The sequence below is a fragment of the Echinops telfairi genome, unplaced genomic scaffold, assembly GCF_000313985.2.
Source record: "Echinops telfairi isolate 266 unplaced genomic scaffold, ASM31398v2 ScPeMD7_7417;HRSCAF=8455, whole genome shotgun sequence".
NCBI classification, from domain to species: domain Eukaryota; kingdom Metazoa; phylum Chordata; class Mammalia; order Afrosoricida; family Tenrecidae; genus Echinops; species Echinops telfairi.
This window is the reverse complement of record NW_022111317.1, coordinates 2,585,436-2,599,656: the sequence shown is the minus strand read 5'-3', so window position 1 is coordinate 2,599,656 and position 14,221 is coordinate 2,585,436. Positions and strand designations below refer to the sequence as shown.

The 14,221-nt window shown below is 56.0% G+C and overlaps 1 protein-coding gene across 1 annotated transcript in view; it reads right to left on the bottom strand.

Moving 5' to 3' along the window:
- The window catches only part of CPT1A (carnitine palmitoyltransferase 1A), a 58,417-nt gene that overhangs the window by 39,512 nt on the left and 4,684 nt on the right, over positions 1 to 14,221 (bottom strand). The window contains exon 2 of the mRNA XM_045297145.1: positions 1,089 to 1,242. Within this exon, the coding sequence (XP_045153080.1) occupies positions 1,089 to 1,229 (141 nt within the window). The 5' untranslated portion in view covers positions 1,230 to 1,242. The remainder of the gene's footprint in view (positions 1 to 1,088; positions 1,243 to 14,221) is intronic.

The window sequence follows — 14,221 nt, the reverse complement described above, 5'->3', positions numbered from 1 at the left end:
GGGGTCTGTGCTCTAAGCGGGGCTGGACTGCGATGGCCTTCAATCGTATCTGAGTTTTCATGGGCTGAAGCTGCAAGGGGAAGTCCTCTTCTGGACAAGATGTGAGGGGCGCTGGGTCTCTTCCCTGCCTTCGACTTACCCTCGGACACCTGGCCCACTCCCTCCCCACTCCCCTCCAGGAGTACTTCCACAGTTCATGGAGCCAACACACCTGAAAGTGCCTCACATACCTTGGGTACCACGGAAACCGGAGGGGGCTTCCCAGGGACGTGGGACATCCCATGATCTTACAACTCCGTTTTCCCATGGACTGTCTCACACCCCTTATAGAAATGAGGGGCTTGTTGTAGGTAGAACTCTGAAATACTTAGCCGGCAAGCATCCAGAAGACCATTCTCAGATGCTGAAATTACTATTATTATTATGACTTAAAAGGCAAACGTACGGAGACAGTCACTGGATCAGTAATTAATTACCCAGCGGCCTGGCACCAGGAAGGCTGGTGGCATAGTGGGTTATTGTGTGGGGCTGCTAACCCCAAGGTCAGCAGTTTGAAACCACCAGCTGCTCCTCAGGAGAAAGAGGAGGCTGTCTGTTCCCATAAATAGTGATGGTCTCGGAAGCCCACGGGGGCAGTTCCACTCTGTCCTGCAGGGTTGCTGAGTCAGCACTGACTTGATGGCTGGGAGTTTTGTGAGTTTTCTTGAGGGGCATGGCAGGGCGGGTCGGGGAGAAACAGGGAGCTAGCAACACTGAGTATGAGAGAGAAGAATACTGAAACTGGCCGTGGTGATGACTGCTCAACTCTCCCAGCAACCATGTCGATTATAAATGACATGTGAAGTACACGCCAATAAAAATATTTTTGAAAAAGTAGGACCATGGCCGCCCAGCCATCACGGCGGCCCTGGGTGTCTCGGAGCAGAGCTGTCAGCTCCATGGGGCTTTGAAGGGCTCTGAGGGGCCTCCAAGTGGACTTGAACCCCCCAACTTCCCAGGGAGCAGCTGGGCAATCTCACACACACACACCCCAACACCCCAAGGCCTCTGACTATCCACCACACGGACTGGAACAGAGAGGTGCACACCTTGAATCGGATGAACTTCTTCTTCCATGAGTGCAGCCCCGAGAGGTATATCTGCTTCAGGGCCTCGTGGCTCAGCCGGAGGTCGATGCCATCAGGGGTGACGGTGAACTGGAAGGCCACCGCTTGGTGAGCTTCAGCCATCGCGAGTGATCACCTGCAGGCGGGGAGAGGGCCATGAGAGGAGGCTCCGTGCCCGATGTCCCTGGCTTGGGATGGTCGTCCCCACCTGGCAGCAGCACATTCATCCCTATCGCACGAACAAACAAGTAGCTAAAGCAACCAGCCAGGACCCGGCAGGGAGCAGCGGGTGTGTTGGGGAGCCACATACTTCAATACGCTGCCAGTAAGAGACACGCCTGAGACACAGGGCAAGAACAGAGTGGGGCAAAAAAATGTTTTAAAAATGATTTATAAATTATCAAGGGTTCATGAGGGCTCAAGTAGAAAGAAAATATTTTTAAAATGATGGCAGCATATGTACAAATGTGCTGACACAATGGATAGATGGATGGATGTGATAAGAGCTCTAAGAGCCCCCAATAAAATGACTTCACAAAATTAAAAATAAAAACGAAAACAAACCAAAGCAAAGCAGACTTTCTGCCATCGAGTCAGTTCCTATTCAGAACCACCCGCTGTGGGTTTCCGAGACTCTAACTCCTGACGGGAGTAGAAAGCCTCGTCTTTCTCCGGAAAAGCAGCTGGTGGTTCTGAACTGCTGACCTTGCGTTAGAGCGCCAGTATCCCTTGCTGATTCAATAGACCTTCCATATGGCAAAAACCAGCATGTAAGAGGGGACCGAGGGTGTTAGATCTTGATGGAAGGGCATGAACGGGGGACACTGATTGCCATAGCGACTCGCACGCGGAGAAACATAGTTCACATCGAGAGTATGTCCCATGGCCTCCGTGTTTCAAGGACAGAGTCAATTCAGAGCAACCACACCACGCGCCCCTCCCCCCTGTGGGAGAACACCTGGTGGTGCCGCTGTTAAGCACTTGTCTGCAAACCCAAAGGCTAGCGGTTTCGTTCTACCTGCTAGTCTCCTCCCCGCCACCCCCACCCCTCACCCCCCACACACACTGGAGGAAGACAAGCCTCCCGTGAAGACGAACCCAGCCCGTGGACGCTGCCTGTCCATTCTGTATCACCGTGACCCTGGAGGCCACTGAGGCTGTCACCTTTTACGGAAGCAGGTCACCTCCTCGCTCTCACAGCCTCGGAAACCCAGGGCGCTCAAGGGGAAGGAGCCAGGTGTGTGCGGGCAGGTGGAGGCCTGGGCCCAGCGCCCCCTGAAGGGCCGTCTCAGTGTGCTCCCTTCTTTGGACATCAAACATTTCGATGCAGAATACTTAACCGATCTTTATACAGAAGCACAAAGGTTAAGGCAGCGCAACAAACTAACAGAAAGGTTGGCACTCCACGAGAGGAAGAGGCGGCCGTTGGCATCCTTATGAGATTTCCAGCCTTGAGAACCGAGGGGGTGGGGAGGGCAAAGCGCAGCTCCACTCTTCCCTCTGGGTTGGCGATGGTCACGTCAGGCTTGACTGGAAAGCTTTGGGATTCTGCCCTGCAGCCGGGAGACCCCCTCATGGCACCCCGTATACAACACGTGGGGGCCTGTGTCATCCTTACAACTGTCATTCCGCTGGAGTGCACTGTGTGTCCACTGTGCCGGTCCACTTTACCCAGCATGACATCCAGCTCCAGGGACTGGTCTCTCCTGAAGACAGGTCCATAGTGTGTAAGACGCTGTGTCACCATCCTATTTAACCCGCCAGTCACCAGGACTCCGCTGAAGACACACACACACACACACACACACACACACACACACACACACACACGCACATGCAGTGTCCTCAGCCACCATCAAGGCGTTCCAACTCCGATACACTGTGTCCAACAGCACGGCTCAGTCCCGCGCCAGCCTCACAATCATAGTTCAGTTTCAGCCCGCTGCTGTAGCCGCTGTGTCCACCCATCTGGTCAAAAGCATTCCTCTTTGTCGGCCATCCCTCTTCTCCAGGGAACGGTCTCTCCGGACAACATGTCCAAAGCACATGAGTCGAAGCCTCGCCATCCTTGCCTCGAAGGAGCGTGCTGGCCACAACCTCCCCACACAGGTTGGTGCGTGCTTCCAGTGGCCCGTGGTCCTGTCAATAGTCATTCAAAGACACGATTCTTCTTCAGTCTCCCTTACCCGCTGTCCACCTCTCACACACAGAGGAGGTGAACCAAAAGACTGGCTTGGGGCAGGCCACCTTCGTCCTTGAAGTGACACCTTTGCTCAACACTCCAAAGAGGTCTCAGGCGGCAGATGTGCCCAGGGCAACTCACTGTCTGATCTCTAGAGTGCTGCTTCTATGAGCATTGAATATCCACGTGATAGTTAGTCCCCCCAAACAACAAGAGGGTGCCGTTCTGGCTATGTCAGGGTGGATGGGGAGCAGGGCAGGAGGCTCAACTCTCTTCAGGGGGGTTGTTCAGGATCCAACCCATGGGGACCCCTGTGGGACGGAATTCAGACTGCCCCCTAAGGTTTCCAAGGCAGCCATCTTTCCGGAAGCCACAGCCTCATCTCTCTCCTGAGGAGCAGCTGGTGGGTTCCCACCTGACCTTTGGGTTTGGGACCCACAGGGGTCACCAGAGCCCCACGAAGAACAAGATCCTCTTCTGAACTGTCGCCTGTGGAGAGGGACTGGCAGGTAGTCCGTCTAGGGATCACCGCCCCCAGAATGCTCTGCTCTGAGGGCTGGGGAGGAAGGCCAGGTACCTGCCCGCAAGCCTTCACCCGTTGCCATGGCGCCAACACCAATCCATGGCGCCCCCTAGAGTTTCAGGGCAGAACTGGACCCTGAAGGGTAGTCAATGGTGGGTTTTGCTCAGAAATCATTCACCGGACCTTTCTTGCACCTGGAGGCCCGGTGGCACAGCGGTTACAGATTGGGTTGTGAACTGCAAGGTTGGCTGTTCAAACCACCCAGCAGCTCGGCCAGAGACAGACGGGCTTTTTACTCCCATCAAGAGTTATGAATGAGGGGGAAGGCGGAGTGGAGACCCAAAGTCCATCTGTAGACAATTGGACATCCCCTTACAGAGGGTCACAAGGAAGAGATGAGCCAGTCAGGGTGCAGTATAGCACCGATGAAACACACAACTTTCCTCCAGTTCTTTAATGCTTCCTCCCCCAGCTCCCACCATCTTGACCTCAATTCTACCTGACAAATCCAGCTAGACCAGAGCATGTACCCGGGTACAGATAAAAGCTTGCGACACAGGGCATCCAGGACAGATAAACCCCTCAGGACCAATAATGACAATAGAGATACCAGGAGGGTAAAGGGAAAGTGGGGGGACAGAAGGGGAACTGATCACAATGATCTACATATAACCCCTTCCCAGGGGGATGGACAACAGAAGAGTGGGTGAAGGGAGACATCGCTCAGTGTTAGCAATGAAATAATAATAATAATTTATAAATTATCAAGGGGACATGGGGGAGGGAGGGAGGGAAAAAATGAGCTGATCCCAAGGGCTCAAGTAGAAAGAAAATGTTTTGAACATGATGATGGCAACATATGTACAAATGTGCTTGACACGATGGATATAGGGATTGTGATAAGAGCCCCCAATAAAATGAATTATAAAGAAAAGAGCTACAGTCTTGGAAACTTACAGGGGCAGTTCTACCCTGTCCTGTACGGTTGCTATGAGTCAGCATGGACTCGATGTCACTGAGCTTAGAGTTTTAACCTAGAGCAATCCATGAACCACTCTACGGCCGCCACGGTTCTCAACCTGTGGGTCGCGACCCCTTGGGGGGTGTCAAACGACCCTTTCACAGGGGTCGCCTAAGACTGCCGGAAAAACACATAAATATTTCACAGTATCTGATTACATGTTGTTTTGTGATTCATCACTGTGCTTTAATGATGTACAATTTGTAACCATGCAAAACACATCCTGCATTATCAGATACTTGCATGACGATTCATTACAGTAGCAAAATGACAGTGATGAAGTAGCAATGAAAATAATTGTATGGTTGGGGGTCACCACAGCATGAGAACCTGTATGAAAGGGTCTTGGCGTGAGGATGGCGGAGGACCCCTGATCTAGAGGGCCAACCAGTTAGTTATTGAACGATCAAAAACACAAACTCAAAACAAAAACAAAAACAAAAACAAAAAAAACCACAGACTCACTAACGTGGTCAGACCAGACTCACAGCGACAGTTCAGGACAGGCCAGCACTGTCCCTGCATCAGGGCTCCGGGGGCTGAGCATCTTTACAGGAGGAGAAAAGGCAGGACTTGCTCCCGGAGGACCGGCCAGTGGGTTCCAACTGCAGACCTCCCGGGGAGCAGTCCATTGGGAAACTCGCTACGCCCCCAGGCTCCCCCACCAATGTGGCGGCCCTCGAGAGCTGTCAACCCTGGACCCCCTCCTGCCTCCAATGAACTGGAGCAGATGCTGAAGCCGAGATCTCTGAATCCAATTCTCAAAAGGCTTCCCCTGTGGTTCCAATGGGGGGCCCTCCCCTCCCTGAAGGTCAAGATCAACTTCTGAGACGCCTTCCCAAGACCTTCAGGGTCCACACTGCCAAGGAGCCCTCTTCCCCTGGCCATGCCTCAGTGCGCAGGAGGTTAGGGGGCCCCCCCGTGACAAACCAGAACACAGCACACACCCGAGGACTGCAGGTGGCTGGTGTTATCAGATCTCTCCGGCTGTTCCCCAAACACAAAGGGCCCGGCTAACGACAAGAGATTAAACAGGGCCAAATGGAAGCAAAGGTGTGTCTGCAGAGGCATGGCTCTTCCTAGGCCAGAGTCCGGCTTCCCCTCCTGGGCTTCCTCGTCCTGGCCACAGCCAGCTGGCGGGCTCGGGCTCCCCTGAGCCTCAGTGACACCCCTGCCAGCCTCAACCCCCAGGGGTGGTAGCGGTATACCCAGCTTTTTAATGAAGAGCCCGGGGCAGCTGGACAAACTCAGGCTGGCGGGCGCTGGATTTGGCCTGCACCTGAGGTTCCCTCCTTCCCAGCCACCTTGGGCCCTAGGGCCTAGATTCAGGTCCCTGAGACCCAGCTGCTGGCCGTGTGGTGACAAGTTCCAGCCCGACTTCCGGTCCCATGCTCAGAAACGTGGCTTACCGAGCTCGCTGCTGCTGCTGCCCCTCCAATGGCCCCTGCGCAGAGCCACCTGGTTCCTCTTCCGGCTTGGCTTTGCCCTTGCTGTCCCCCCTGAAGCCACACCCTCAGCTGAACTACGGGTGCCAAATGACATGAAACAGAAGTGAATCTCCCCATCTTTCCCAGACACCTGCATCTCCTCCTCCTCCTCCTCCCCCTGGCAATGCTGCCCACCTGGCCTGGCCTGCCCAGCTGCCCTTCCTCCACACTCACCCCTTGCAGGACAGGCCACCAAGGCCTGATGAGTCATCTCTTGAAAGGTAAGCTGGCCCCACACAGTTCCACATCCATCTCCACGGCCCCCAGCCCTATCCGGGCACTAAACTGCACCCTGAGTCACAAGGGCACCCTCTGGGAGACCTGCTCCCAGCCCATCGCCCCCATGCCCCCAGGCCTGGCCCAGTCAGGCGCTGCCATCTGAGATGTACTGCCAACTGCCAGGCAGCAGGTGCAGCTGCATCCCCAGCCCTAGGACTGGGGGGAGGACCCACAATCCCGTAAGTGGATTTTGACCCATGTAGTCACCTCCTGTGACAGCTGCCCCATAGGCTTGTCTTGTCTAGTCCTCAGTGGAAGGAGCCCTGTGGACAAAGCAGTGACACATTCACCTGCCAGCCACCATCAGCACTTCTCGTTGGGGACAGGAGGTGCCTTTGACCACCTGCTCCCTAGAAAACCCTCTGGGGCAGTTCTCTGTCACCTGGGGTCACCGTGGACTGGACATGACTTCAAGCACACCACTGACCACCACACTCCGTGAACAGACTGTCGGGACTGTCTTCCGAGACACCCCCAGACGTTAGGTTTAGCAATCCCCCATAGAACCCAAACGCATGGTCACCGTCCAGCCCACTCTGACTCATCGAGACCGTACTGCCGGGCAGGGCAGAGCTGCACCGGTGGATTTCCAAGGCTTAAGGAGCAGAAAGCCCGAGAACTCGAACCAAACGGGGCCTCAGAGGGGAGAGCAAAGAAATATACAGAAGAGAAATTCTCCTTAAAAAAAGGGGGGGGGGCGCATTGAGAAGAGGAAATGGGGAGATAGGGATGGCAGACCCGGAGCTTCAGCTCTCCCCCGTCCTTCAGTCCTGCTGGGGCCATCGGGACCCACGGCCGCCTGCTGACGAGAGGCTGGGATGTGGGGGACAGGGCGCAAGGGCACACCCAGGATGGACAGCCGGCCCTCCCTCGGCTGCAGGCCTGGCTGAGCGCTGGGGCCAGTTTTTGCTGCAAAGGCCCCAAGGCAAGAAGCCGCTAGTCATGGCTGCCAGTCACCCCTACCAGCTACCAGGGAGGGGTCAGGGAGCTAACCAACACTCTAGGGACAAGAGCCGGGTCTGTCCGGAGCCCTGGCATAGAAAGAAACATGCCGTGTTTCCAGAGCTGGCCCGGAGGCCTGGCCCCATCTGAGCCTCTGAACGACCTGGGCTGGGGCAGCTGAACCAGGTGGAGCCACCTGCTGGAACTCACCCTCCACCTATGTGGGGCCTGGGCTGCACCCAGGGGAGGGAGGGGGCCACCCCTCCCAGGCTGAGCTGAAGACCCCGTGGCAGGTCCTGGGCAGTGGGGCTGCACCACGCTATCTCAGGAGATGGAGTCCTGGTGGCACAGATGGAGCCCTGGTGGCACATGAGCAGAGCCCATGGCAGCAGTATGCGTTTGCTCTTTTGAAGTGTGTGCCGGATTAAAAATAATAATAATAGCTGTCCTGCCACGAGGCTGATTCAGACTCATTTAGGACAGAGCTGCCCTGGTGGTTATGCTTTGGGCAGATTAACTTCCAGGTCAGCAGTTCAAAACCACCAGCCGCTCCCCAGGAGAAAGACGAGGCTTTCTACTCCCATAAGGGTGACACGCTCAGAAGCTCACTGGGCCAGTACTGCCCTGTCCTGCAGGGTCCCAATGAGTCAGCGTTGACGCTGTGGTGTGTGTTTTCTGGAGAACGATGAGGCTGGCCGTCCTGGAGTTACAGCCTCAGAAACCCACAAGGCAGCTCTACTCCGGGCTCAGTGGCAGTGGGCTTTGTTGTTTCGGGGGAACCTATGCCGTGACACAATGATGAAGCACTTCACTGCGATAACAGGAACAGGCAGTCCCGACCCACCAGCCGTTCCCGGGAGCAAGGGGTGGCTGTCGCCTTCCTAAAGATGTCCAGCCTCGGACGCCCTCGGGGCAGTTCTGCTGGGTCCCCACAGGGTCAGCTCTGGAGTCGGAAGCCGCCCGGTGGCTACAGCTGTGAGGAGAGATTTGTCTCGGAGCTTCGGGATGGGAGCCTTAAGCACCTTACGTTAATCCGGCTCCGGAAAACACCGGGCCGGAAGGAACGAGCCGGTGGAGAAAGACCTACTTCTCACGACGCTGCAGGACTCCAGTCCCTGGCCCCCACACCTTCCCAAGCCCCACCATCATCACGGCCTACACCTGGGTCCCGCTCAGGGGCCTTCACCCATGTGGCGTGCAGGCTCCTCCCATCCCACCTCCAGCTGCATGGGACAGTGAAGGGCTCGGTGGCCAACAGGAGGGTGGACAGTTTGAACCCACCAGAGGGACCCAGAAAATGGCCTGGAAGTCTACTTCTCCCAAAAAAGGGGGACTGTGAAACTTCATCCTACGGAGCATGCTCTGGTTTGCTCAGACATTGTGGGGTGACAACTGCGATGATCTGGAATTGGGGGCAGCAGCTGGAGGTCACGAGCTGGTCCAGACCCTGGGATGGCAGGCCAGAGTCCAGCTGTCCTGGCTGCCCAGTCTCCCTTCTTGTAAGTCAGTGGTCCCAACTCCCAAGGTCAGAGAACCTCCGGGAAAGGCCACGTCCTAGGGAACACGGGAGGGTTTCCAACATGGGGCATTCCAACGTGTGGGGGTGGGCCAGTATCTCATTCAGTGTGCGCAAAATGACCCTCATTTGACCCGAGGCACCTGAGCCTCCCCACCCACCTGCAGTGAAGGTAAAAATGTGAAAACCAAAAAAAAAAAAAAGATTCAAAACTGAAAAAAAAAAAAAATGTGAAAACCGATAAAAATACGAAAATCATCGCTTCTGACCCAACTGCAAGGAAACCTCGAAGCCCCACCCTGTGCTTCTCTGTCTCGGTGCTGACCCCAGTTGTGCACATGGTACTCCCCGCCCAGACCCCAACTGCCCAGTCGGAGGTCACAAGGAGAGGACCCCGTCCCCCCAGGCTCCCCAGCCTGCCAGGACCTCTGGCACATGACCCCCTTCTGGTTACAAAGTCAGGGTTCCTCCCTCCACCCCTCAGTAGATCAGTCAGAAGCCTGGGGTTCCCATAGCACCCTACTGGTTGTGAGTTTGGGGTTCCCTCTGCCCCTCAGGGCATCAGCTGCAAACTCAGGATCTCTGGGACTCCTCCACTTCCGGTCTGCTGGATTCAAATTCTGCACCCTGAGGATGCCACCCACCAGCCCGGGGCTCCCACGGCACCCTCACGTTGGACCTGCTGGCCGCACACTCCGGGTTTTCTGGCCATCCCGTCAGGATGCCAGCGGCAAGCCACCCTTCCTCCTTTGGGTTCAGGAAGCAGTAGACTTGGAATGGGATGGCATCGATGGTGGTGGCAGAGTGGGCCCCAGCAGTGTGTCCAATGGGCAGTATGTCCATCTGCTGTGGGTGGGGCGGCCAGGACTCGGGGCTGACTGAATGGCACCTAACAACATTGATCTCAACCCCGGGGGACAGGACAGAACCTCCCGCCCCTGTGGGTTTCCGAGACTGTAAGTAATTCTTTACAGGAGTAGAAAGCCTTGTCTTTCTCCCAAGGAGCAGCTGGTGGTTTTGAACTGCACACTTTCCGGTCCGCCGCCCAATGTGTAACCCGCTCCCTCACCAGGGCGTAAGAACGGTGTGGTGATGGAGGCATCTCCTTCGTAACTCTCCGAGGGGGAGAGAGAATGACGCCCCATCATTCTACTCTGCCCTATCCGGGTGCTGAGTCCAAACAGACTCCTTAAAAGTGGGTTTGCCCCAGTTAGACCAGAGGATACACAGCGGTTCAGATGGGAACTGGAAACACAGGGAATCTAGGACAGATGAACCCCTCAGGACCAGCGGTGAGAGTGGCGATACCGGGAGGAAAGGAGGGGTAGGAAGGGGGAATCAATCGCAAGGATCTACATGTGATCTCCTCTCTGGGGGATGGGAAACAGAAGGGTGGGTGAAGGGAGATGCCGGGCAGTGTAAGATAAGATATAATAATAATTTATATAGTATTAAGGGTTCGTGAGGGAGGGGGAAGCGGCGAGGGAGGGGGAGGGGGAAAAGGAAAATGAGGAGCTGATTCCAGGAACCCAAGCGGACAGCAAAATTTGAGAATGATGAGGGCAACGAATGTATAAGTGTGCTTTACACAATTGATGTATGTATGGATTGCGATAAGAGTTGTATGAGACCCAATAAAATGATTTTTTAAAGTTAAATTATTAAATTAAAAAAAAGAAAAGAAAAGTGGGTTTGCTTGGTTGGGTTTTTTTTGTTTGTTTTAAGAAGAACAACAAAGGATTTCTCTTGGGAACCAAAGCCAAACACCCAATTCTTTGGGGAACGTTAATGCAAAGCCCCTGCTTCCCCAATCCCTGGCCAACAAGGTGCCGTCTTCCCCAGCTGGGCCAACGCTTTACGATTACACAACTGTGCCCTATTTTTGCAAAAGAATAAACAAAGAAGAGGCGAGATCGGAGGACTCCAGTACCACCCACAAAGAAGAGTCAAGACCATCTGAAGCACATCCTTTGGACCCTGGGGTCCCTGTGCTGAGAACCTCCTAGACCCGGGGCAGGGGAAGCTTGAGTCTTGGCAGTTCCCAAAGGAACTGCTGCCCTGAGACCAGGGTCTTCCTTCAGACCTGACAGAGAGCCAGTGCTCTAAACGGGCATTCCTACTGCCCTCCGAAACTGTGAGAGAATTCTTTCCTGTTTGACAAAGCCACCCCCTTGTGGCATTTCGGTAAAAGCGGCCCGAGATGGCAAAGAGAGCCTCTTTCTCCAACAACCAGTTATTTTTACGCAAAAACCCTTTCCCCTCAGAGGCCCATGGCCTCTTCAAAAAGCGGGTGAATTGGCCTAGAATGCTGCCCCGAGGTCTGAGTCTGGGGCAAGCCCTGGCACATTCCCAGCCATGGAAAGGAGGTGAAAGGTCACCGAGGTGCAAACTCTATTTCTAGGCTCCATAACACACCTGGGAGCACAGAGCTGTGGCAACCACCTGGGCAGCGTCAACACGCAGCGAGCCCACCCATCTAGCTGTGATGAAAGACATGCCGCAGGCCTGTGCTGTCAGAAGTCTTGTGAGTAACATCCGGAAGAGGTGGACAGGTAGCTGGGTAGGTAAATACCTACACCCACCACCAACAAGTCGATTCTGGCTTGTAGCAACCCCAGACAGTGACTCTTTACGGGAGCAGGCAGCCTCCTCATTCTTCCCGAGGGACAGCTGGTGGGTTGGAACTGCTGACCATGTACTTGGGAGCCCAATGCCTAACCGGTGCTGTGGTGGTGGTGGTTAGATGCCATTGCTGGTTCCGGCCCACAGCGTCCTGTCCTGTGCCATCCTCACACTTGCTCCAGTGTCTGAGCCGTGGGGGCAGCCATGGGGCCCGTCCATCTCACTGAGGGTCGTCCTCTCTATCCCTGCCCCTCTGCTTTCCCAGGCACGATGTCCTTCTCCAGGGACAGGTCTGTCGGACAACACGCCCCAAGTACTTGAGACGCAGTCCCGCCAACGTTGCCTCTAAGGAGCGCTCGGCCGCACTTTTTCCAAGTTAGCCTAACAGATAGATGAATCCAAATCAAACTCGCCGCTACCAGCCAACGCCGACGCATAGTAACCCCGTCGGGCGAAATAGGACTTCCCCTCTGACTTCATTAAGACTGTAACTCTTTACGGGAGCAGAAAGCCCCATCATTCTCCCTCAGAGCGGCTGGTGGTTTCGAACTTGGGACCTCGCAGTTAGCAGCCCAACTCAGAACCCATTAGGCCATAAAGGCTCCCGGTGGAGAAATCAGCAGGTGCAAGGGCCAGCGTGGTGAAAGAGGCTTATCATTTTGCGTGGGGCAGAGATGAGATGACCATCAACATCAGGCCAGGCGGAGTCTACGAGGTGGAGGTCACTCACGCCCCCTCTCCCCAGATTCTGCACCACTTCTGACCACCGCTGTCCCCCGCTCCCACGGGGCTCTGCTTCTCTGCTGGGGGTGGCACTTCATTGCAACGGCCCCACAGAGGTCACAGACAATACTCATCGTTACGGGGCTTCTTAGAGAAGTAACAGGTCACAGTTCAGGATCAGAAATGGGTCAGGATACAGTTCTGTGTCAGAAGCAGCCTCTCTTCGGCTGTGCCCACAGGTGCGCCTCTCACAAGCCCCAGTCTGGCTCGGGCAAGTGTTTCGAAGCTCTGTTTGCACACCACCACGTGCCTACAGGCCCCACTGTGCTTCCTCGCTCCAAGCCTGGGCAGCCCACCGGACGGACTCCCCGGGTCCTGCTGCTACTGCCCCGTCTGCTGTTACCATTCCTTGCTCCCCAGCCCAGGGGGTTCCCAGCGTAGGATCCCAGACCCTGAGGACGTGCACCCCACCCCTCGCTCATCTTTCCTGGTTGTGACCAGGGCCCCTCTAGGGATGGCACCCTGGTCAATCCCCTCATGAGGGTTCTGGGTGCCTTGTGGGCATGGCCACACCCCCACCTAGGAACCACGCCCCTTTCCCACATCATTGGCAAGTTAGCCAACCCCCTGGGAGCCTCGTTGGCGTTGGGGGCTGGCTACTCACCGGGCTGCTAACTGCAAGGCTAGCAGTTCGAAACTGCCAGCTGCCCCGTGGAAGAAAGACAGCCTTTCTACACAAAGAGTTCCGGTCCCCGAAGCCCACAAGGGGCAGTTCTGCCCTGCCCTCTGGGGGCGCTATGAGTCAGAAAGGGAAGTGCAACGTCCAGGCAAAATTCCACTTCTGATGGCTAGCGTTCCAACAGGGTGTCGCCCCATGAGGTCACTCTGTGGTCACTGAAAAGATGGGGCTGCCACGGGCAGGAGAAGGCCAGCAAGCTGGAACCTGACCCGCAAGCCAACTACGAAACCCTTCAGCACTCGGGCCGCCCAGCCAGAGCCCCCGCAGAGCAGGCCCGGCCTCCTCGGAAGCCCAGGCCACAGCTGCCCATGCCGTCTCCCGTCAAGGACGGTGGCAAGAGCCCGAGGGAAAGGTTAACAACAGGAAGTGACGGACCCTCACAGCACACACCCCACAGCATCTAGGGCGGTGGAAGGAGCCCCCGTGGCGTAGTGGTGACTGCCGGGCTGCCCACCACAAGGGCAGCCGTTTGAAGACGCCACACCAGCCGCTCGCTCCTCGGGAGAAAGATGAGCCTTTCTGCTCCGGCCAAGGGTTCCGTCTCGGAAACCCACGGCAGTGCCACCCTGTCCCGTCAGGGTGGCATGGACCCGAGGGCAGTGAGTTGGTGGGGTTGTTTGGGTTTTTTTTGGCGGGGTCAACAGAACTCTGCTCACCCAGACAGGGCGCAAGCGTGGGGCTGGCCGGCCACGTGCCCCTAGTCCCGAGAAGAGACTCCTCGGGCAGAGGCAGGGAAGGGACACCATCCCGACATCTGCAGCCGTCTCCCCCGCCGGCCGGCCAACAAGACCGGCGGAGCTCCACTTGGCAGGCAGTGCCACTTTCACCTTCAGGCCTGGTGCCAACTGTTAGAGCCAGTCACGTCACCATGGCTTCAAAGATAACCCCACCACCACCGCCGGCCTCCTCCAGGCTACCCGGGCACTTTCACAGAAAGCAGCCAGAAGGTTCTGGAAGGCCGCCACCAGGCCAGCATTCCCTCCAAAGCAGCGTGTGCAACGCGGGAAGGGTTTTCTTTTCCCACAGTGATGGTAAAATATTACACACACACACACACACACACACACACACACACACACAC